This window comes from Molothrus ater, chromosome 1 (genome assembly GCF_012460135.2).
Source record: "Molothrus ater isolate BHLD 08-10-18 breed brown headed cowbird chromosome 1, BPBGC_Mater_1.1, whole genome shotgun sequence".
NCBI lineage: Eukaryota > Metazoa > Chordata > Aves > Passeriformes > Icteridae > Molothrus > Molothrus ater.
In genome coordinates this window covers 145,268,944-145,293,009 of record NC_050478.2, presented here as the reverse complement: position 1 = coordinate 145,293,009, position 24,066 = coordinate 145,268,944, and the positions used below count along the sequence as shown (strand labels likewise).

General features: G+C 39.0%; 1 protein-coding gene across 1 annotated transcript in view; it reads right to left on the bottom strand.

Annotated features, from left to right (window-relative positions):
• The window catches only part of TG (thyroglobulin), a 149,302-nt gene that overhangs the window by 85,455 nt on the left and 39,781 nt on the right, over positions 1 to 24,066 (bottom strand). The window contains 16 exon segments of the mRNA XM_036406748.2: positions 756 to 821; positions 3,473 to 3,616; positions 5,110 to 5,189; positions 5,700 to 5,811; positions 6,779 to 6,955; positions 8,100 to 8,237; positions 10,366 to 10,446; positions 11,159 to 11,224; positions 11,752 to 11,796; positions 11,799 to 11,915; positions 13,803 to 14,000; positions 15,156 to 15,264; positions 15,904 to 16,019; positions 17,688 to 17,810; positions 20,796 to 20,966; positions 22,492 to 22,641. Of these exon segments, the coding sequence (XP_036262641.2) occupies positions 756 to 821; positions 3,473 to 3,616; positions 5,110 to 5,189; positions 5,700 to 5,811; positions 6,779 to 6,955; positions 8,100 to 8,237; positions 10,366 to 10,446; positions 11,159 to 11,224; positions 11,752 to 11,796; positions 11,799 to 11,915; positions 13,803 to 14,000; positions 15,156 to 15,264; positions 15,904 to 16,019; positions 17,688 to 17,810; positions 20,796 to 20,966; positions 22,492 to 22,641 (1,893 nt within the window).

Genomic DNA, 24,066 nt, shown 5'->3' with positions numbered 1-24,066 from the left:
CTGAGTGTTGAAAATTCTTTGCAAATATCAAGTCTCCTGCATGCTCAGTTGCATATAGTTCATAGAAAGGCAGATTCAATCAGATTAAATATTTGTTCAGATAAAACAGAAAATCAAAGGCAGAGATGGAAGTGCCTTCTCAATTTCACTAAAACTGGAGGATTAAATTGAGATTTCTAATAAGCTATCAATTATTAGATGAATCCATTCTCTTCCTTTCTGTTAGACACAGCATTTTGCAGCAATGCAGTGTATTTCTGGGAAAGACACTTCAGGGAAGCCTGTAGCTGCTGACAATTTGCATAGATTTTTAGGGGTCAGTAGACACAAAGACCTGAAAGAGAGCAGCTAAGTTTCATTTACTAAGAAGATCCACCCACTTTTAAAATAACACGTGAGTGCCATAAGATTTATTGCATCTGGAAAGTGAAGCGCCATACACGCTCATAAATAAATTTTTTCATCAGTCCTGCCAAATATTTTGTCTCATGTAGCAGCAAGTGTGAAAAATTAGGTCAGCATTGTGGACATGACAGTCTTTCTTTTAAATGATACACAATTAATGAAAATGAGTAAACACCTAAATGAGTGACCTCATGGGGAACACTTTCATTATAGTTTGATTTTTCAGCAATATGAACAAAGTAGAGGATGGCGGGATTTTTACTGTTTGGTTTTTTTGTGGTTTTTTTTGGTGGGGAAAGTGGTGGGGAGCTGTTTGATTTTGTTTTTGTTCAATTCATAAATACACTTACCACTTTCTGGCCTGAAAGGTAAATTAACAGGTGGACACAGGTTGGGAATGGTGCTCTTCAAGTCAGCTAAAAGCAGAAAAACAACAACACAATTGAAAACAATAATACTTCAAGGTTTGAAATGCAATTGATACTCAATATTTCCAGCATTACTTCTCAGGCCTGGATGTTGAATCTTCTCCCCACAAACACCAAGAGTAAAGATGCAAGGCTGTTTTGCTATCTAATCCTTTTGAGCTTGTACATGAAACCAGACTTTCCTAAATTTCTGTATTCATAAACATTTCTACAAATGCTTTTTGAGATGAAGTTATGAACAACTCATTTCAGTATTTCTGTGCTTTTTTCTATGTCCCTCTCTGTATTCAACTTTATGTTCCAGGAGAGACATAAGATTCTCTCTGCTTCCAGCTAACTGGAATTTCTCAGAAATATGAATTATAAATAAGGCAGTTTCCAGCACAACACTTTCCAAATTGAAGTTTAAACAAGAATTCATCATACATAAAACCTCATATTGGTTTCCATACAAAAAACTTCTCATTTGCTAATACTTCCCATAAATATTTTGTAATCACAAATAATAAAAACGAAGCTTTCCCTGTGCATTCATATTTGGTAGAACACTTTGGCTACTCAAACCAGTTATAAATTCTCCACTAAGACATAATAAATTACCATCCCTACAGAAGATGAAGACAGATCAGATTTTCTGTTAACTTCTTCCAGTATGTATTTCCCACGCACGTAACTGATAAATGTTTCTAAAAACTCAGAGGTTTTCTCATTCACAGCTCTGAAGGATCTGGCCTATCCAAAACTCTTTGAAATGCTGCTCTATGGTCCTTTTTGACTGAGCTTATACAAAATCAAATAGCTCATGAGCAGAGCTGTGCAGCAGACAGGTCACACATTAACTTAGCCTTTTCTGAAACACAGGGACAGAAGTGCCTTCCTCAAACCAAACTGTGGAATACAGCCACAGACCTTGTATCATGCTAATATCCCACTGCCTACAGTAAGTCACTCCTTCAGATTTTACTCATTTTCCTTTTTAGCCTCAGAACCTTTTTGTTCCTTTTCCTGGTTCTCAGACCCTCAACACACCAGCAGAACTGATACAAATTTTCGTCTGTAAATATCTCCATTTGCATAAACATCTGTGCCCTGTTGGGTGTTATGGTGGAAAAACATCTGTAGCTCCCTCTATGCATAAGGAAATGTCACTGTCTCTCTTAACACTCCCTACTTTGCATACACCAGGGCTCCTCTTCATCATCCCTCTGTCTGGCATGTGAGAAACAGCCTTTATCTTTTGTTGGTTCTTTGCCAAAAAGGGGATAACAATTCCAAGAAATGGAAATTTATCCAAACCTCTGCTGTCCTTCGTTGCTCCACCTTTCTTTGTTTCACTTTTACTCCTGTCTGCATCTCAACCCCCCTTGCCACCAGGATGCTGCCATTGCTTTATCAGGGTGTTGTTCCCTTCCTCTCAGTGCCAGACCCTCAGCCCACCCCTTCCCAGCTTCCAAAATGTTTCCATGCTGTCTCTACCCTTTAACAAGGGCTGCCCCACAAGAGGACATGGATGGTTCTGTGGGCATAGGGACAGGGCAAGACTTGAAAAGCTCAACAATGAGTCTGTATTTCAGAAACTTAGAGTGTGAATGAAGGTTTTATTTATCAACACTGTAAAATACAATGTATTGCCACAATATCTGATCCATCTCTACACAGCTTTAACTGAATTATCTTTCTATCCTATTCCCTGGACAATATATACCATGCTTAGTGCCCTCTCCTCTCAGCTATCAGCCCTTCTCTACTCTGCAAGAACTAAGGGTATAATCCAGTATAAAAGCAGAAAAAAGTATTCCTTATTCAAAAAATTTTCCCTGATTCTGTCAACATCACCAGACCTGCCCCCATGGGGGCTCTCTGCTCAGGAGTTGTGTCTGTGTGACCAAGAAACAGCCTGTCCTCCCATAAAGGGAGACAAACTCAGGTGGGCAATTGTTGTCCTTATTCTTTCAGTCATGTGAAATCAGAGCTTAACAAAGTAGAACTGGACCTGCCCAAAAGGAGTGTGACAAATGGGAAACCCATTTAAAGTTTTTAACAGAGCAATGAAGCTTTTTTTTCTCCACAGAAAATAAAATCCATCCTGACTAGGAGTGGTTTTGATTCCTCACAAGAAAACAACACAACATCTCATAACTGCTCTTCTGTTTAAACACCTGATGGCTTCTTGCTGCTTGAAAAGCACAGGTCTGCTTTGGAATTTGGTCTTGGTCCTTTCTTTCCCAAAACAATCAGAAGTGGATTTTAAGTTCTGTAGCAAATCTGAACCTTTTGAGGTTATGTATCCACATAGATGGTAAAACAATAAGCCCAGGAGTGAGAAACAAAGAATGATTTCCTGATCAGGACTGCACAGTGAAGCAAAATATATTTAAATTCTGACATTGGCCACAAGTTTCTGATAGAGTGTAAGAAATTAAATTATGCATCTTTGAAGTATTGCTATTCCTTTTCTATTAAAATGGACATTAAATTGCAATTTCTTTCCTTTGCACATACTTATTTGCCTTGTCTACTTGTGGTCCTTGCAAATGGGTCCTACAGCTGGAAGCTGGAATTTTCACACACTGAAGCCAAATAATAAACTTCAATGTGCAGAAATCCATTAGAGAGGTCATGTGTCCTGCATCACTTACCAGGCTTTTGATACCAGCCAAATGGGTGTATTTTGACTTCAGCATCTGGTGAAGTGCAATTTGAAATGTGCCAAGCACTTCTTGTTTCCTCAGCACAGGTCTGGATTCCAAGGCTGTTCAGAGTCACACACACAATCTTCCCACCTGCCAAGGAGGCACATGGGTATAGAAATAAGGATGAAAATTTTCCTTTTCTAGATAGTGTTGTGAGGAAAAAGAACACAGCATGGTTCCACTGAGTGAAATTAAGTGAAATTAAAATTAAGTGAAATTCAACCAAGTTAGAAATCAAAGGAAAGAAATACCTGAAATGAGGAAAGTGATTGAAACTAATGCTGAAAAATCTCACTGAATTCATTGTGAGAGAAGGTGGGTACCAGCATTAAAATCCATTATAATCCAAATCACAGAGAATTTCACTGAGCAAATGTCACAACTCTGAGCAAGGAGCTCTTTCATGTTAATGTAGTTAAAAATCTGCATGTATGTTGAAACATGTCCCCTACTTACATCAAAATAAAAATTCTTTCAAAGCCCTAGTATAAATAATTTTGTACCTGAAAAATATGGAGGGTTTGAAACACAGTTTCATTGAAGATTTCGGCTCATGTTAAAATCACTGCTAGTTCTCTTGACTATATGAGTGTCAAGACTGGATGTCTGAAATGTCATAGATATTAAGTATTAATCAGGTAAATTAAAAATGGGTCCATTTTGCATGCTGGACACCTTAAATTTTTTTATTTATTTTAGAAGTATTTAAAGAAACTCAAAGTCATATTCAGTTAAGATTTGAAATTTCATATGATCATAATGAGGCATGAAAACTATCAACTATTTTTTATTTCCACATTAATTCTTATCTAAAATAAACTGGATTAATTTTCTAAGGCACACACTTTTGAGCAGTGAAAATTTTGACTGCTCAACAAAGAAAGGAATTAAAAATATGTATTTCAGAAGTGTTTCAAATTCCAAAATGCATTATAAAAACAGCCCATTTAATGACCTCAGGGAGAGCTGATTAGCATGTGACTCCACCAAAAACAAAGTTACACATTTTAGTGGCCTAAATCTGAATTTGTAATAACATATTAAAATCCTTTTCATTGACTTTGAGCTGGGTGGTTGAAATTGAAATCCAATTTCAAACATCAGGTGAAGATTTTTTTCCTCAAGCAGAAGACTAAAATCTGGGAGGAGAGAAGGTCAGACAACCAAACAAGCCAAAAGGCTAAACTGCCCCAGTATATCCACAGACATTATGTGCTTGCATGCACCTAATTTCAGTAATATTTAGGTTTCCGAGTCCTTTAGCCTTTAAAAACTGAAACAACATAAAAGGAGAAAAAAATCACTAAAAGAAATCAAGTTTTATCAGTTTTAATTTTATGCTGTTGGAATTGCAGCCTGTTAAGGACTCATTCTTATGAAGTTTTCTTAATAATTTCTGAACTGTGGAATGTGTCATTAGGCTGAACTCCAGATATGGTTATGGTTACCCAAAAAGGTGATGACGAGAGGTGCATGAGATCTGAAAGGGCTTTTAAAGCACACTTCAGAGCAAAAGAAGAGTAAAATCTGGATAATGAAGAAAGACTGAAGTTATTTTAGAAACACAAACAGGGGGGAAATACCTGTCAGCTGGGAGTCATTAAAAAAGCCAAATCCTGTGCAACAGGGGTCAGCATCACACCAACGCTCACACTCAAAAAACCTGGGAAAGGAAAAGCAATATCCATGAGAACCTGTAGGGATGCCTTTCACAATAAGGCTGAAGAACCAGTATACACACACACTTCCATACTTTTTCCATATGTAGATGAAATCATGCTTGATTAGTATGCTTATCAGACTTCATCTATTAATTTAGATGATTATTTTGATATCTGCCCTAAAAATATCAGCCTAAATTGATTTGGTGTATCATTGGTAAGGGATTTAACAGGCCAACTGGTAATTAGTAGCATTATAAGTAAGAATTTTCATGTCTATAATTAATAATTATATAGATTATTATTTATAATAATAAATATAATATTCTATTTATATAATATTCAGTTCTAAATCTCCTTTAAACCATATGTTATCTTTTCTTCATTAAATACTCTCAAACAATGCAATTCTTCAATCAATACATCTGATTTCCTGTATCTGCATAACACAGCCTTGGAATTCCATACATGGTTAAAACTCCAAGGAGAACAAAGGAACTTTCATGTCCTACCCATCTGAAACAGCTTTTCTGCTCATGTCAGTCTTATTCCTCACTGAGATTTCTGTTACTTTCTGGAATGGTACACGTGTGTAGAAGCTCTTCACAGAACTTTTAAGAGTGACTGGAAGGAAAAAGAAAAACAAAATTGGAATAATCAGTTTAACTTTGTTGTATACAAATACTGGCCAAGTAATCAAATGGTAGAAGTCCAGTGTGTACTTTTATGCTGAGCTCTGGTTGATTAAGAGATAGTTTTATGCTATCACAGAAAATTCTGATTGTTAAGCATGAAGATGAATAAAAATTCACCAAGTGAAGGCTCTGGAAGCTTAGCAAATTACATCACCAAGGAAAGACTGCCAGCCAGGCCTTTTGAATCTGAGACCTGTATTGATGCTACTTCTTCCACAAGGCCTTAAACTGGGATACAGCTCCAGACTGGAAGACTCCAGTGTGCTCATGCATTATTCAGCCCATGCTGCCCTTGGGCTCCCCAGAATGACATGACTGAATAGCTCAGTTCAGTGGACCTTTACATTTGTCACAGCAAAATTACATGTTCCTGTACAGTGAAAACAGCCTTGTTTGTCCAGCTTCCTTTCATGTGCCCTATGAGAAAAACATTGAACTTCCCAACTATCCAAAGAGCAAACGTTAAAATTCACATCTATAGCTCTGCATTTGCTAAAAGATATTTAAAGCAAAATAAGAATTACACTCAGTGCTTTCAGTTTTTGCATTATTTAGCTATTGTAGAAATTTTAATGGTAGATTGTGACATTCCAATGACATTCCTATTTCACCCATATTATAAAAAGGGCTAAAACTGATATACAAATTTGAGATCCACTTGGCCTCTCTGACTTCAGAATGGCTGAGGTGGACAGAGTGAAATTCATGGTTGATATCTTTCCATTCTGAATAGAAAATGAAAAACCCTATCCCAGACAGCCTGACCTTCCCTGCACCATCACATCCCAAGACTCATTTAAACATGCAGAATTTTTATCTCAGAACCAAGAGCCAAAACACTGCCTTGCATTCCCAGGGTTAGAGCAGACATTATACATCCAAACACCAAAACTTGCCTATTTTATGGTACAGTGTCTGTGGCTGCCAGGGTAGCACAGTTGCACAGTCTCCTGGTATTTGGTTGATGCTGCTGTCACAAATCTGTGCCTCTGGATAGAGGGTACACACAAAGTATTTGTCTGTGGCACTTTGCAGATCTGCCATTCGACAGAACTCTTCCTCTTGGGCACAACCTGGGAAGCAAAGTCATGAACAGTTACACACACGAGGGTTCCTTCCCTTCTCTGCTCCCCTTCATGTTTTCAGAGCAAAGCTACCCATCAGCAAACAACTAAAAGGGAGAATTTCAATATCATCCTACTAATCTGCAAATTAATTAATTAATTAATTTAAAGTGCAAGAGAAAGAGGGACACATTCTGGCCCCAGTGGCACTGAAGAGCAGGTTTACCTGGAGAGCACAGTAAAGGAGCTCCAGCAGAGCTAATTGGGAAGATAAATTCCCCAGCTGTGACAAGCATTACTCCAGTGTATTGCTCTCTCTTTAATATTTTAATTCATAAAGATGTTTTTCTTTCTTAGTAAATCTGACATACAAATTGTATAATCATAAGAGAACTCTGCATCAGTCATGGTCTCTAACAAATAAAAAGGACAATAATGTCTACTATGTCCTAGTAAGCTTTTACAAAAAATATTTCTGAAGCATTCAAGCATCACACAAAATTAAACATAACTTTCCTAGAATGAACTATTCAAGACATTTGCTCACAGCAATTTGTTCTGAAGTTTGTCCCAGGGTAAGAGCACACCTTCAGAAAAGAACGAAAGCTGTCAAACCCATTTCTTAATTACCATGGCAATGGCTCCTGGAAACAGGTGTGTCAATGCTTAATTTTAAACAATTTTAATTTTTTGACCTCTTACAGTGCTGTCTGTGCACTGTTTAGTACTCTTAGTTCTGACTTCCTGGTAGAACTAGAAACTCTTCTCCATTTACTGCATCAAAATATAATTTATCACTAACCCAAATTATCTGCATTTTACCTTCTTTTACCACTATGCCACCTCCCTATTTGGAGTGGTACACTTCAAGAACAGCAGGGCATTGCCCAAGCTGTACCTTTGACTCCTCTTGCCCATGACAGGGGCACCCTGATGGTGAATGATGGGCACCCTTTCTGCCATGGCAGGCAAAGACTGTAAGGAATAAACAGGTGGCCCCATTGGCAATTCCTATGAAAATTTAGGAGTTATCTACAAAAAAAAAAAAAAATCTCGAAGTCTAAAGTTTTTACTCATCATTATTATAACGCCTGTTAAAAGATTTTAGTTAGTTATTATCCCCTACAGAATAACAGTCTCCATGATGCCTTACGTGTGAGACACCACAGCAGAGCTTCCTCAGCTGAGTACTTCTGCCTGAAGACCCAATATTGCTGGTAAGGGAGGGAATAGTTCTGGTCACTTTGTATCTGGCTGTTGTCCATTAGGTAGAAAAGATCCTTTGTGGAATCTGAGATACAAACAAACAAAGAATCACACAAAAAAATTAACTATGATTCATTCTGGAATGAATTAAATTTATTTATATATAAAATTCTGCCTTTCTCAGTAAAACAGCTGCAATCATTTTGTAGGGCTAGAATACACCAAAGCCTGCTTTTAATAACAGAATTGTCCACCCACAGGGCCTCTCCTGTAGGCAGTGTCTCCTCACTGAGCTGCACTGTACAAAATAGCACTGCCAGACTATTTCCAACACCCAAAAACGAGATGAAAATTCCTGCTCCTAGAAATTAAAGGGTTTGCTCTACTCTGTCATGTGACACAATATCCTAACAGTGAAACATGAGGATTCAGAGGACGTAAGTATGAGGATTCAAAGGATGTTTGTAATTCCTTAATCTATGTAGTTTTGTTAATTCAAAATAGAGCAGTTTCCTTATATTCCCTTGAGAAGCTTTTACACCTCAGTCTTAAAAGTTTTCTTGACAAGCTTAATACCTATTTCAGTCATTTAAGCTCATTTCTCTGAATTTATGCTCCCACAGACCACATTAAATAACTCGTTTCTGTCACCTGCCTGTGACCTTTAGACATGTATACAATGATTTATATCTCCTGAGCTCCCTCTGAAACAATCAATCACAGCTATTTTCTTGTTCCCAAATTCATCCCCTTAAATAAGGGTCCAGTATTAAAAGAAATGGACACTCTTCACTGATCTCTTAAAAATTTCTTCATAAACACTTCTTGTTTATCAAATATCATCAGCAGATCTCATCCCCAGTTCCAACATTGTGGACATTGTATTACTTAATCTCACATGCAGTGAAATATTCAGACAATAATGAAAACAAGAAGTAAAGACATGCTGATGATTCTGTCAAGTGCTGAAGCACCTACTGATATGCTGAAAATGCACTGTAGTTTTGACTTTTCTATCAGAAACTAGAAAAAGAAACTAGAAAAGATATGTTACCCTGTGTTTTATAAATGATTATCAAGTGATAACAGCTCTGTAGACATTTTCCCAGATGCATTCATGACTTCCTAAAATGGTAACCTATAATTCCTGTTACCTCTCAAGTCATAACTTCAACCTTCAGTTTCTCTTGAACAGCTGGTGTCAAGACTGAGATTTAGGGATGGAGGTAAAAGCTGCATTCCTTGCATAACTGCAGGTTTTAATGATATCATCAGCCCCAGCAAGGTAAATGGAGAACCCTGAGGGCTGCACTCATGCCTTGGCAGGTAAATGCAAGATAATTTCAACTACCATAGAAAGTGCATTTTTTTCCTCTCTCTTTTTAAGTCTAGACTTTAAAATACCCCTAACTGTATAGGAGTTCTGCTAGGTAAATGGGCATTTTTAGTTTTTTATTTAGTTTCATTTACTTTCCTTTCAAATACCATAAGCAATTCACTTCCTTTTAGGATTTTGCACATATTAAATCACGTGCTCAGACACTCATCAAGACTCCTCAGCAAAGATTCTAATTCATTAAAAATGAATCAAGGTGCTTTCACCAAACCCCACTGCTCACTTTCTCTTAGGATTATGGTGCTGAAGGCCCAAATGAACTCCAGTAACTTCCTACAAATTATTTTGGACCTATACATTATTTCATATAACAAAGAGCAAACCCTGCAATGACAAAGGAGCTAAGAGAAGTTCACAGGTCATCATGCATGGAAGAAACACTTGTGATTGCATTTCATCCTGGGTTTCTCTATGCCCTGTATTTACAATCATACTGTCAGTAGCAGTAAAGACGCCCAGGTACCCAGGCCAAGGACTTCACTCCTGGGTTTATGTGAAATTTTTTTCTCAGTTAAATAATATTTCCTGTGCCTCTTCAGCTCAGTAAGTCTGAAAGAACAGGTCTCACACTGAACATTTTAACACTTTAATTTGCAGCCTGTCCTGGCATGGTAAGAATCATAAAGCCAGGCCTACATCTTGAACATCTTTCTCAAAACCTCTATCAGGCATCCTGCTTCAGGGAAATCCTCTGGAATTTACAGTACCTATTCCATAATGAACATATATATAGCAATATATGATAATTTCTAGTTAAATTCTGCACTCCCTCCCTGCTCTCTTCTGTTGCCTGCTCTGTCTGCTATTGCTCCAATACCTGATAACACCAGATCATCCTTTGTCTCCAAAGCAGCAGCCTCACACAGAGAGGTTTTCATGCGGGTGGCCACATCAGAGTCTGGAATGAAACAGGAATCAAAGAGCAGAGTAATTCCCTTTATCTTTCTCTCACAACACAAAATAATCCTCAGCTCCCAAATTGAATAAATATATAAAGTGCACCACTTAGGAAAATTCCTTTGGTAGTTCCTCCAAATGTTGAATCAAGAATGGGTAAAACCATCTCTGTATAGCTCTGGGGAACACTTAAACCAAAATGCATTGTTTGGATGACAAAAATAAATGCCACATCCACAGTCACTCTGTATTCAGCATCAGCCCTCTGAAGGCTTTATATGCACTTATAAAGCACAAATTATTATTACAAATAATTTGTGCAATTCCTGCCATGTACATGGTGAGATTCAGAAAGAAAAATATACAATTATTCTGCTAATAAACATAACCCATGTAATTAGGCATAAAGTGCCAAACTATTATGGTACTTGGACACAGGGGACAAAGGTAGGTGTCTTCATGATATCATTTTCAAGGGAATTATGAGCTATAAATTATGTTCTCAGACACAAGAATTTACCCAAATTTCATGAAACGGGCAGTAGAAGAATTACTCCAGATTACAAATCCCTGCACAAATAGGCTTCTGAGTTGTGTATTAATTTGGATAGCATGAAATGAAGTGACAATGACATTTCCATTACAGAACAGCCACCTGCCACACCCCAGAGTTCATCATAAGTTTTTGTAAGAAATTCTGTGAGATAAGTTACCTCTCCACAGGTAAATTTCCTGAAAGGTAGTGAAATTTCTTTCTGCCTCTTCCATCAACTGAAAAGCTAACAAAGAAAAAAATTTGTTAGAACAACTGTTTAAATTAACCATGTTTTTTAATGCTCAGAAATTGTATAGAAAACACATTATTAAACTATGCATCACCTTCATTACAAAACAAAAGTCTAAGGAAGAAGATCCCAGGTGTCATGGGGATAGTCTGGGTCCAGGGTGCTAAACTTTACCCAATTTCCTATCACTGCTTTTACCATGTAGGTCTGGGCATCTTCCTTTTTATCTTTGCTCCAGACTTTACCTGTCTTTCAGATTATTGGCTTGGATCTGCCCAAATTAAATGCTTCAAGTACTACAGAGTGATATATTAAACACAGTCTCAACTTTCATTAATGTTCATATGGCAAAATGTGAGAGGTCCATCTATCCAGCACTACATCCAGCCAGAGAATTCTTATTCTCTTGTGATATGGATTTACTTGAAGAAAGCATTGGAGCACAAGGGCAGGCTAGTGAATAAGACAGTGTCTAAACAACAATTAAGGAGAACTGATGTAAATTGAGGTAATTCACTTACTTCCAGTGAACACTTGTCCTCCCAGGGTGAAGGAAAACCTCTCTTCTCATCATAGCTCACACCTTTACACACCTCCCCCATGGCTGAGGTTGGTGTTGGACTCCATCCTTTGGAACTGCAGATCAGCACATCTGGGGAGCTCAGCAAACTGCACAGAATGCTACCTGGGGGCAGGAAAAGACACAGCTGCACCACTGCAATGAGGCTTTGCACCCTAATACTTTCTCTAAGTTCCAAATGAACCCATGGCACTGAGAGAGATACCCTCCAGTATTGCTACCAAAAAAAAAAACCATAAAAAACCAAAACTAAATAAGCAAATTAGAATAATATGTTCAAATTTGAGTGCTAAGGTTAGCTACTCATACCCAAACTAAAAATTTATAGCCTGTTTTTTAGGGATTTCAGGCACATACTATTATCACCTAATAAAATATTACTGTTGTCTGATAATATCCAACAATGTTCTTCATAGCACCCCAGACACACATCCAATGTTTTGATGATCTTGAAATGTTCATGTTCTGAACCAAAAATAAAGCACTTAGATATTCTTACTGCAGTGGTTTCCTGAACTGGTGCCTGATTTCAGCCATCCCAGGCCTGAGTCTCTCCAGCACAGTGATGTGAGTTGGGGACCAGAGTGTTAGGCCAATGTTCTGGCATCAATCTGTTACCATAACTTCTAGCCAATACTCAGGTCTTGCTTTGCACTTGGTGTCACAGCTCAGGCATTTCTAAGGTTTTATAATGTCCTCTCCAGTTTGTTTTTCATGGACTGGGTACATGAGATATTGAATATGCTACCTTTTCCTTATTTTTTCTTTCCTTTTAAGCAAAATGCCAGTCCCAAGTAATGCATTCACCTGTAGAACTGATCCAAATAGACAAAACAGATATTCCCCTTCTAGACTCACAAGTAGAGAGAACCCAGAATTTGATTGTAAATATATAGAAAAATGGACTTTACAAGATCATCTAGAATACTGTGATTAAAAAAAAAAAAAAAAAAAAAGAAGATGCCAAACCAGAAAATAATTTTCTGATTCTCTGGAAACATTTTCTTGAAAACTTTCAGAGATAATTTGTGACAGATTTTCACAGATTTTCTTAAATCTAGGATCAGTTTCCACTCCAAACTGGTGAAGTGCTTGTCACATATCAGCCACTAGATATTCTGGATTTCACAGAATCATAGAATATCCTGAGTTGGAAGAGACCCACAAGAATCATCAAGTCCAACTCCTGGCTGTTGACAGAGCTTGTCTTTAAATCCTTTAGGCATGTCATTTAAAACTTCACATTTCCTTCAGGAAATGCATCCCCAGGAGGAAAGTCAATACTACATGAGCTTGAAACTAAACTGCAAAAAGTACGCACTGGCATAAAGTGCTTGAACTTGTTGGCAAAAATCTGGTTGAGCCAAAATCCCACCTCTGCCAGACTCCATCCATCCCACTACCACTTGCTCTCCTAGAGAGACATCCAGACCTGGGAGATTTTAGCATTTTTGCGTGCAATAATGCAACATAATTCCGTAAGGCATCCTTTTTTCCTGCTCTTAAAAGGAAGCTGATTTTCATTTGCACCACAAGAACTCTGTCTGGAGGCACCTTCTTAGTTCCTGCATCAGCTGAAAGGCACCAACTTCTGGTAACCAAGCTGTGCTACGTGTGGAGAGAGGTGTTTTCAGAGCAATTTGTCTCATCCAGATGGAGATGTCACACACACAGAGAACAGGCTGAGTTGGAAGAGACACACAAGGATCCCTGAGTCCAATTCCTGGCCCTGCACAGAGTCACACCATGCTCCCAAGTTTCAGCAGTGTTTGAGCATTGCCCAAACACTGCTGAAACTTCGTCAGGCTTTTCCCTTCAAGATGCCCCTTTTGTTCCAAGAGCAGGTTGCTACCTCAGGTCGTGGGCATTACTCAAACCTTCCCAACACCAAAGAAAAGTCAGGGATGTAGAGACAGTGTGAAGGTGGGTGTACTGTGTTCAACAAAGACCCCTACTCATTTAGCTTTGGTTTCCTGGGCAGGCAGGCAGTACCTGCATCCAGCAGGAGCTGGCTCAGGATGAACCCATCACAGCAGGAGTCCTGGCTGCACTCCTGCCTGCAGAGCAGCTGAGCATCAGTCTGGGATGTTCCGGCTGCTGGGAGCACCAGGGAGCGGTACACGCCCGACAGAACGTTCTGGAAGCCAGTCCTCTCAAAGGCCTTCAGTCCAGAGGAGCTGAATTCCTGTCCTGGGGAGACACAAAGGGAAAAGAGCTCAAGGGGAGCTCAAGGAATGTTTTTGAATTGCCTGCAGACTGGAGCTGGTTGAAAGTTTTATGATCAAAACTCAGTTTTAAAAGTCTTTTTCTGGATTTTGAGTTTCAGAAGCAAGATAAGATCATCAAATGAGGCAGTGCCATTATTCCTGAGTATCTGGTTGTAATGCACTGCCAGCAAAGAGCTCCTAAACTGATCTATGCAGTAAGGTTGGTAATATTCCACCCTCAAGCACTCAGTTACTGTTAGTAACTCCCAGATCAAAATGAAACAAGTTTATCTCATTTAAAAAGTAAAATGTGTCATTTGGCCAGCATAGCTGCATCTGCAATTAAGACTTCTGCTAACAAGGAGGGTATGATTCATAGAATTTTGGTTCTAGAAAACTAGAATAGATCTGGTATTTAAAAGATTATACCAATCACAACTAGCTCAGGGGACTTGGTTTATTTTCAGGTGAGACTTAGATCTTTTATTTTTTATTAATATTAATAAATAGTGCCTCAGAGGTTTGGATAGAAGTTCAAAGAATATGGTAAGACCAGAGAGTTTTGACTCAAACCCTACAGCATTTGGTTATCTTGCTTCCAGTTTGGCATGACAATTAAAGCTGGACACCCAGTGGATGTGGTGCAATCAGACACACTCAGGCCATAAATAAATAAGTAAATAAATAAATAAAGTTTGTCTCATTCATTCATTAGCTCATCTGAAATGTTTTCATGGAGAGCAGTTTACTTCTTGGCTGGTATATTACTAGAGCAATTCACAACCATAAGTAAAGTGAAATTAAATTATGTACAGGCTGGTCATTAATAATGCCTTATGTATTCAAATAACAAACTGCTGAGTTAAGATAAGTTGTTTAGATTTTGAGTTTTTATGGGACTAGTTGCTGGCAAAAATCATCAAAATGACTCACAAAAGTATTTCTAATTTCTAGGGATCAAGATATGAAAGAAAAATTTGCTGAAGCTTCTGGACTGTCACTAAATGTTGATCTCTTTAAAGTATTGTGTCTTCTTAAACAAAGATGCTCCCAAATTTAGTCCTGATCCTCTACAGAAGTAACTACCAGCTTGGACACAGAGTCAGATTTAGGTGAGGGATTCATTCACATCTGGTACCTCTCTTCAAAAAGGCCATCAGGGCATCTCCCTCTGGGTTCCTGACATGCAGCAAGCAGCTGAGGCCACTGATGCTAGTGGCAGCAGGGTTCCCCAGAACACCTTGCACCTGAGACAGAAAACAGGCAAGCAAAATAAATACAACCTAATGGATTTCCTCTCCTAAAATACATTTTCTTTATTAAGAAACTAATGGGGAGCAATGAGCAACACAAAGGTTATCACAGCACAGCTCCATGTGGACATTTTTCAGTCTTTCTCATACAGACAATTTTTACACTATTCAACTGAGATCTCAGCTCCTCAATGCCACATTACTGTTTAAAATAGTGAATAGCAAAATAGCACAGTGATAAAAAGCACACAGTTCAAACCCTGGGCTAGAGGAAGGGACTCAGAAAGTAGGATTGTTTCAGGTGGCCTAACTACTGACTTGGCTACTTCTAGTTTAGACTATCCAGATTAACCCTCTTTTTAAACCAACCTGATATCCTATCTGCAGGTGCTCAGCATGATATAGGGACAACAGTGCTGTGTGATGTTTCAAACACTGAGGTATTCAGATGTCATTTTTGGAAACATCAGGGTGTGGCTTCTTCACCAACTTGCAGGGATTTATCACTGCCATGGGGAAGAGCAATGTCCAAGGGGTCAGGTGAGAGCCTGCCTTTCTTCTGTGATCTTGTCTACTTACATTGAACACTCAGCACTGTGGTAAACACACATTTTTAAATATGATCATTCTTACCAATCCAGAGGTGGTGCAGTTGAAGTTGGCTTCAGCAGCACTGTATAACTCACAGAGCACTTCAGTACCAGCAGGAGTTACAGTTGCAAAGCCACAGGCATCTTCCCTCTCACAGCCTGAAAAACAGGAAGGAAATTTTAGGTTTTCTAGCACTTCACATGCAAAATGGTTGCTACAAATTCCACTGCTTACTGCCACTTATGTAGATTTCCTTATGTCTATCAGACACAAATTTAATTAGCAAATGAACTTTAGTACTCAACTATTTTAGTAGAGATTTAAGGATTTTAAATTGAATTAAATTAATGCAGAAAGTTGTTCATCACCTGATGATATAAACAGCTGAGACAGGTCTGACCACACACCCAAATATTTAAAGACTGCTGGATAATTTTGCCTGAGGCAGGACTCTCATGAACCACTTTGCCAGCACATCACATCTGCCTGATACAGAAACCCCATGGCAAGGAAGTTGTGACAAATATCAGAGTGATAGGAAGGAGGGAAAAATCAAATTTGAAATTCTTCAATCATGCTGGTGGCCCCTGCAGCACCCCCCTGGCCACTGTAAGGGAGAAAGAGCCATCCCCTCCATATTTAGGGGAAGATCCTTCTGCCCTTACACATTCACCATTAACTTACTCCCACAGCTCTGCTTCTAGCCCAGGTGAAACATTTTCCAAATCTTTAGTACAAAATCAACCAACTTAGATCAAAACATCAGCTGAAGTGCAAGCTGAGCTATCTGACCTTACAAGGACTTAGGGAGGGAAAGATTAACCCTCACCCCTCAATGAGAACTTCAGCAGTAATATTTTGTAGTTGTGCTACCATTTATTTACATAACTTATAAAGAAAACACAGCTGAGAAAGATGGAACCAGATTGGTTGGCAGAGGGGCATGATTTCCTCCCCAGGTTTGTTCTCAGGCTCAGTTCAGTGTCTTGCTTTTGAAAATCCCAATTTTCAGGGGAAGGTGCAAGACATCTTACAGTATAGAGCCAGGATGGGCTCGTGCAGGAAAATCATTCTAGTAATAAAAGGCTTCACATATTCAGTTCTCAGCATGAGAGGTGATTGCTCCAACTAAACTGTGGCATGTGACACAAAGCCACTGATTGGTCAGAATTTTGGATATTTCTGTTACTGCAGAGAGTTTTTACTTTGGACAGATCCCTCTGCCTCTGACAGCCTGAGCTTTAGGAGACACAAGGTGAGACTGACTCAAAGCATCCTGAAAGCAGTGTGGTGATTCCTTTGGGTTCTAGATGATTCTGAACCAACTTAAACCAATGCAATATGGTATATAAACTGCAAGACTTGGCAGAGGAATATCTCTGAACTCCTTCTAATGCCCTTCTGATGTAAGCAAGGACAATTATTCCTATTTTGTGTCAATCAGGTAATTTGTGAAGAGGCAAAAGCTGTCTTTTCATATGTTCTGAACACCTAATTCTTCTTTTGTCTGCACATCTGCACAGTCTGATGAATGTTTCCTGGTTTAAATCTCAGTTCTCATTTGTATTGCAAACTACATCAACTGGCTTTAAAGTCAGATGACTTGTCTGAAGTAGTATGTAAAGTCAGAAGACTTCTTTCTAAAAGAAACATCAATCTTTTCCCTGAACCAAGGTCATCAAAAGTTGTAAATATCTTGCAATTAATTGGTGACAAACTGCAGAAAATATATTTCATCCAGGAGCTTAACTATAAACTCACATGAAAATATTATTATTTTTCACAATTGTTAGTGTTGCCTCTACAGCTTTTCTCAGTTTTCTCACCTGAAATGCACTGAAAATATGTGCTTTGCAGGTCTCCCCCAAAGGACTGAGACTGAAGAATTTGAGCTTCTTCTGATCCATAAATCAGGTTGGAGGCAGGAACTCTTTCAAATTTTCTGAGCACTAAAAAAAAGACAACAAAAAAACCACAACCAAGTAGTATTATCAGTTCCCATGCTGCAAACAGACAATATTTTAGGTAGAAATTGAGCTTGAAGAATTCTGTGGGTAAAGAGGTTTGCTCATTAAATGATGTACCATAACCTCACAGATAATTCAGGAGACAGATGGTGTGAGGGTAGAATTTCTGCTTTGAAATAAAAAGTGTCACAAGATGTTTTAACAAACAGTTAGCCAGGAGTGGGCTGGGATTTTACTTTCCAGTGAGGCTTCTCTTGCAGCAGCAGACCTGCCATCTCTCATTACTTGTTCATGGCATTTTACCAACTATTGAGTCTAAGGGGGAACCAAGTTTCTCCAAATCAGTCACAGAAACAAGAGCCAGCTCCAGCAGCACTTGGTCAGACAGGAAATCCAGAAACACAACAGCCTGATCTCAACTGTGGGAAATAGTAAAGGTAAGAAGATTTTCAGAAAGCTGGGAAAAGCAGCCTTAGAAGCAGACAGAACAGAGAAATTAGAACTAGCTGCAGCTGCAAAGTTTGAAAGTAGAAAAAGTTACAATAGTACAGCAAGCAAGACATGAAACAACAGCTTGAGTTTTAGGCTTGGCTAAGATAGACCTTAAGACTGCAGAAAAATATGCTTAGCAAGACAGTAGAAGGTTTTAAGCTTAATAATGAAATACTGTGTATTGTTAACAGAAAGAAGACAAGAAAGCATTGTGTGAAGCAGGTGTACATGTGCTTTTAGTGATTGCCTAGAACAACTGTCTGTAAGCTTTAGCAATATGCTATTGGCTAGAAAGTTTTTTAAATGCTCTGTAACAAAGAAATCTTTGGCTGTTGCTAGAACTAAGTGAGTTTTTGTCATCTTCCTATTGTCTCAACCATTTAATGAGGCTGATGCTGCAATAAAAGCTCAAGGAGAGTATTCCAGCAGTCCTGTTCTGTTTGTGAAAAGAGAAAACTTCCCAACACATCCACTTACTTCAGCCCCAAGGCTATATCCAAGCTAGCATGTCCTACATGTTGCTTTATTACTTCTCCATTCCACTTTTCACCTGATCTGACTGTCACTTTACTGACCAAACCCTTTTACCTGCTCCCTCTGCACTGGACCTGCCCATGTGTGAGGAGTCTGACAAGCAGCACTGCTCACACACTGGGAAAAGCTCATGGGGTCTAGAGATCCAAACCCCAAAGGTCACAAATGGGGTGAGACTCCAGGCTCCAGAGGGTTTGGCCCTGTCTGTGCCCTGCAGAGGGTTACAGGCTGGTGAGAGGACACACAGTGCCACCAACACCCTTCTGAGGCTGCTGCCACCTGTATTACCAAGGGGCTGGTCACAGTCTGCCCACAGGTTGATGCACCAGTGTCACAGGCATATTTTATGAAAAATGCTTTTGCTAGGATTTTTCTCCTGAGAACCTGAGGCCTCAGAAAGGAAATGCAAACAATGATTATCTGCTGCTGTGGAATGCAACAGGTGCATCTTTGATTGCTCTCATGTGGTTGTTTTTAATTAATGGCCAATCACAGTCCAGCCATCTCAGACTCTCTGGTCAGTCACAAGCTTTTATTATCATTCCTTTCTATTCCTTGCTAGCCTTCTGATGAAATTCTTTCTTCTATTCTTTTAGTGTAGTTTTAATATATAATTTTCTTTTAATATAATATATATCATAAAATAATAAATCAGCCTTCTGAAACATGGAGTCAAGATTCTCATCTCTTCCCTCGTCCTGGGACCCCTGTGAACACTGTCACACATGAGCACATTTGAGTGAGCACAGCTCACCCTGCCCATAGCAGGGGCTTGGAAGTAGAGGATCTTTAAGATCCCTTCCAAGGGATCTCAAGCCATTCTGTGATTCCATGACACATGGTTGCTGTGTTTATAAGCAGTCATAAATGAATTTTCAACAGTCATAAATATTTGTAGTGACATCTTCTAGCATGACCCACAAAACCAAGCACAAATATCTACAACTGCTCCATCCTGCACAGAGTCAGAAATGCCCAAGCAGAAAGGCTCATGGTAGCAGGAGAATTAAGATCCTGAGTCCTCTCTGCAGAGAAACATCCCAACAACCCCATGATTGAGAGCAACAGAGGCTTTCACCTCATGTTCATAGCTGTGATCAGTCTCTGAGTATGCTCAGAGGAAAAAAAGTTATTTTAACTGAAGATAGTTTTGCAACCTCTTCACAACTGAGGACTTTACTTTTCACACTCCTTCCACTGATCACACTTGTCATAAGACATTATCTAATTCAAAGCACACTATGACAAAAGTTTCTAAACAGAATATTCCATTAAATTCAATACCAATCATATGATGAGCATATAAAAACTTCTGGGGAAAAGCAAGAGCTTTGATGCTGAGAGGTGCAATTAGACCTTACTGCAGGCAGTCTGGGGACTGTTTGATAGATGACTTTCTTTGTTTTTTCAAGTTTTTCATCCTTGAAAACCAGCACTTTGTAGCTGTATTCAAGCAGAAGTAACCTCCTCCAGCCTGCTAGGATGTGTTCCCCAAGTCAGATACCTTACAGCAGGGGCCCAGAGGGTGATGTTATTCTGTGGCTGTGAGGTCATTGCTGAAAATATTCTATTTCCCATAAATACACAGATGAGGGATAATTTTACAAAGAAATTAATAATTTTGCTTCTTTCTCATTAGCCCTCTCATTACTCTTTTGGGTTTTCAAGCAGAGAGCACAAGGGCAACACACATCAAAAGCCGGCAGCCATCTGTGAGTGCAGGAAACCTGCTTCTCTCTCTTCCCTTACCAGAAATAACTTCCCCAGTATAGTCAAGAAATGCAAAACTAAGGAGGAATGTGGCTTAAGGCAGAGGCCACAAGTATGGGAAAGTGAATAACTATGGGACCGTGAATCCCTATAAGCTTTGGAGTGCTCTTCATAAGGAAGCTTCACCTCTGAGGGGTCAAAGCATATCCAAAATTTCCTTCTGCCACTTACCCAAGCACTGCTCATCTGTCAGGAGATCCTCTGTTTCAGTCCAGCCCAGGGCTGCCCCAGAGCTGTCCACACAGAGGGATTTCTTGGTGGCAGGGTCCTGCTGGGAAGGTCTGTGCTGGCCATCTTCATCACACTGCAGGCCCTGCTCTCTGCTCTGGCAGGGGGTGACGCCTGGTGAAAGGGAGCAGAGGAAGGGAAAAAGGCTCTTTGATAATGCTCACACTGGGTTTCACAGAGCTCAGAGGCTGGACAGGACCTCTGGAGGTTGTAAGGTCAGAGCCCCCTGCTCAGGCAGGGCCACCTAGAGGCTGTGCAGGACCCTGTCCAGATGGCTTTCACCCATCTCCAAGGACTCCACAGCCTCCCTGGACAACCTGGGAGTGACATCTTGGTTGTCCTCACAGCAAAAACCATTTTCTGATATTCAGAGGGAGCCTCCTGTGCAGCCACTGGTGCTGCCAATGCAGTAGGACAGTGTTTCAGAGCTGAAGGACAAGAGTCTCCTTAGCACAGCAGAGACTTCACTGAAAATTAAGCAAAGATTTGCACAGTATTTGCACACTCTGAAGCATGGTAGTCTCACTGCTTTGTTGCTATTTCAATTTGTGTTTCAAACTTTTTTTGAATTCTCTGTCATGCATCAAATCTCTGTTGCTGTATTTCCAGTACTGTAAAGCAAAGTGAGGAGAAGGAGCTGTACTTCCATCCAGGTTTGTTCAGTGACTCCTGCAATGGATCTGTGAGCAACAAGAAGAGCTATCACACCAAGAAATTCAGAAAAACTCTTCAGGCTCTTCAAGGTGACAGCAGGGACTGAAAGAAAGGAGGAGGGTAATGTGTAACCTGCCCTTTTGGAGAGGGCTGGCATTGAGGAGCAGCACAAAGGTAAAGTGGAAACCAGGCAGGGAACAGGATTAGTAAAAAAATTGCAAATGTACATTTTTAAACCCTAAGGAGAAAACTTTAAAGACACAAATCCAATACCTGCCCAGGGAACACACATGGAAAAGAAGAATAACAACCATAGGCAAAAGCAAATTGCTGTTGGGGTACATTACAATAAAAATGGGAGGTTTATCCCACCTAAGAAACAAATAGGTTGAAAGAGAACAAAGTAGATTATACTTAATGACACTTCCCAAGAAGACCATTCTTGTTGCTCTTATTTATATCTTATTTTATATAATTCTGTAGACAAAACTGAATTTGTACCTAATAACTGGTTTTCTGTATAGAACTGTATGAAAAAAGCAAAACATTTAAGCTGAATTCACCAGCTTTAGTGAACATTTCAATAGTTGCTTTGCGAGAAGTGCTTGTATTTGAAGGAGAAAGAGCTACACAAAACAGGACTATTTTAGTGTTCATGGAAATGACAATAAATGAACTTCATAAGAAGTTTCTTACTGATACTGAACACCCAGATATCATTCCTGAGGACCATGAACATGTCTAGAGGAACCACAACATCCTGGACGAGACTGACCGCTTGTTTCTCATGCATTTTTGGTCTAAAAACCAGACAGTTTGTACTTTGTAAAATGCTTCTGAATGTATGCAGAAGGGATCATATCCATCCAAAAACCCCCAGAGGGAGGATTAATTTTTTTTAAAAAAGCTTAGAGATGAATAAAAAAAATCATTAGATATTTGAAGCCAGAAAATAAAGGATATGGAAAAAATGAGTTCAACTTACAGTGATCAGCAGTGATTGCCCCATAGGAGTTGGTAGTTTTGCCCACAGGACACTTGATACAGAAGGAATGTCCTGTCTGATACTGATAGTAGCCAAGAGGGCAGGGAATGCATTCATTGTTCTGGAAATAACTGCCTGGAGGACAAACAACTGCAAAGAGAACAATCACCTTATTACTCCTTTGGAATTCAACCACTTCTGGCATTTGCACACATGTGTGGGTATATATATATATATATAAAAGATACATAAATATAAATATATATATATATATTATATATGTGCCAAATGTATATATATATATATATGTATGTATGCATGTATGTGTATATATATATATATATATATATATATATATAAAATGCTGATAGATTTGCCATAGGCTTCAAGCTCTTCATAAATGTGTTTCTAAGTGGTAGAACAAAGTAAACACCTTTTAAGCGATCATTAAACTCATAAATGACAGGAAGATGGGCTGTGATATGTTTTCTCAGATCACCCAAATTCTCTTCTTGAATTAGAGCACATGAAGCTCTTTGGAAATGCCAAGTCCAGGCCTGATTCCCAACTGTCAAATCCATTTGTAATAAGATAAGGCAGGTGGATGAGTTGTGAAAGAAAACAAAGGAAGACGAGCTACAAAAAGAGTAACTTCTAACACTACAAACAGAAACAGGAAGGTTCTGAGGAGCAGAAACTCCAAAACCATCATACAGAAATCCACCATATGGTAACACTTTTATTCAGAATTCCTGGTAAAGAAATTTTTGTTAAGCACTTCCAAACTAAACAGTAAGGGCTGGATTAAAAGCCACTAGCTGTGCACATGACAACCCAAACCCAAAACAAAAAGGTGCTCTCAGTGATGTTCTTAGTCTGTATCTATATCATTTTCAAAACAATCAGGAGCAATATTTCCAGCTGACTTGTTGCATATTACAGAGAAAGTTCTTTATCTTCTGGGATGTCATGGAATACTGTCTTTCCCTCCAGAGCATTCAAATGAACATTAAAGCAGAAGAGTCACAGACATATTTGCAGGACAATACCCCTGCTTGTTATTTCACAGCTGCTTCCCAGATGTAGATTTCCTTCAAAACACTATCAAAAGTATATTTTGGGACTTTGACAAGGTGCAAAACTTTATTTCTGTCCTTGCCCTGCATGCTGATAGAAGTTTAAGTTTCCATGAGAGAGAAACAGCAACAGAATATTGGCCATTCTCACTACAACCCATGTGATGAATTGCTGTTCTGGCCAACACACTAGAATATAAATGAATTTAACTCATGGGACCACCTAAATTAAAACAGACTAAAAAGACAACTAGTAGGAAAATTATCCTATCTTCCTTCATCTTCTGTAAATAATCCAGTGGGAAGGTCTGGGAGGATTCAACTGTGAGACTGAAATTTTCCTCCTAATATGAATCAAGGCAATTACTCTGGGCAAAACACATATCTAAAATCAATTACAGAATGAAAAAAATCCTGGATCAGTCAGAATTCTCCTTTCAAAAACCCATCATCTAATACACAAGTGTCTGATGTGTTTTAAAGACAATTTCCAACACAT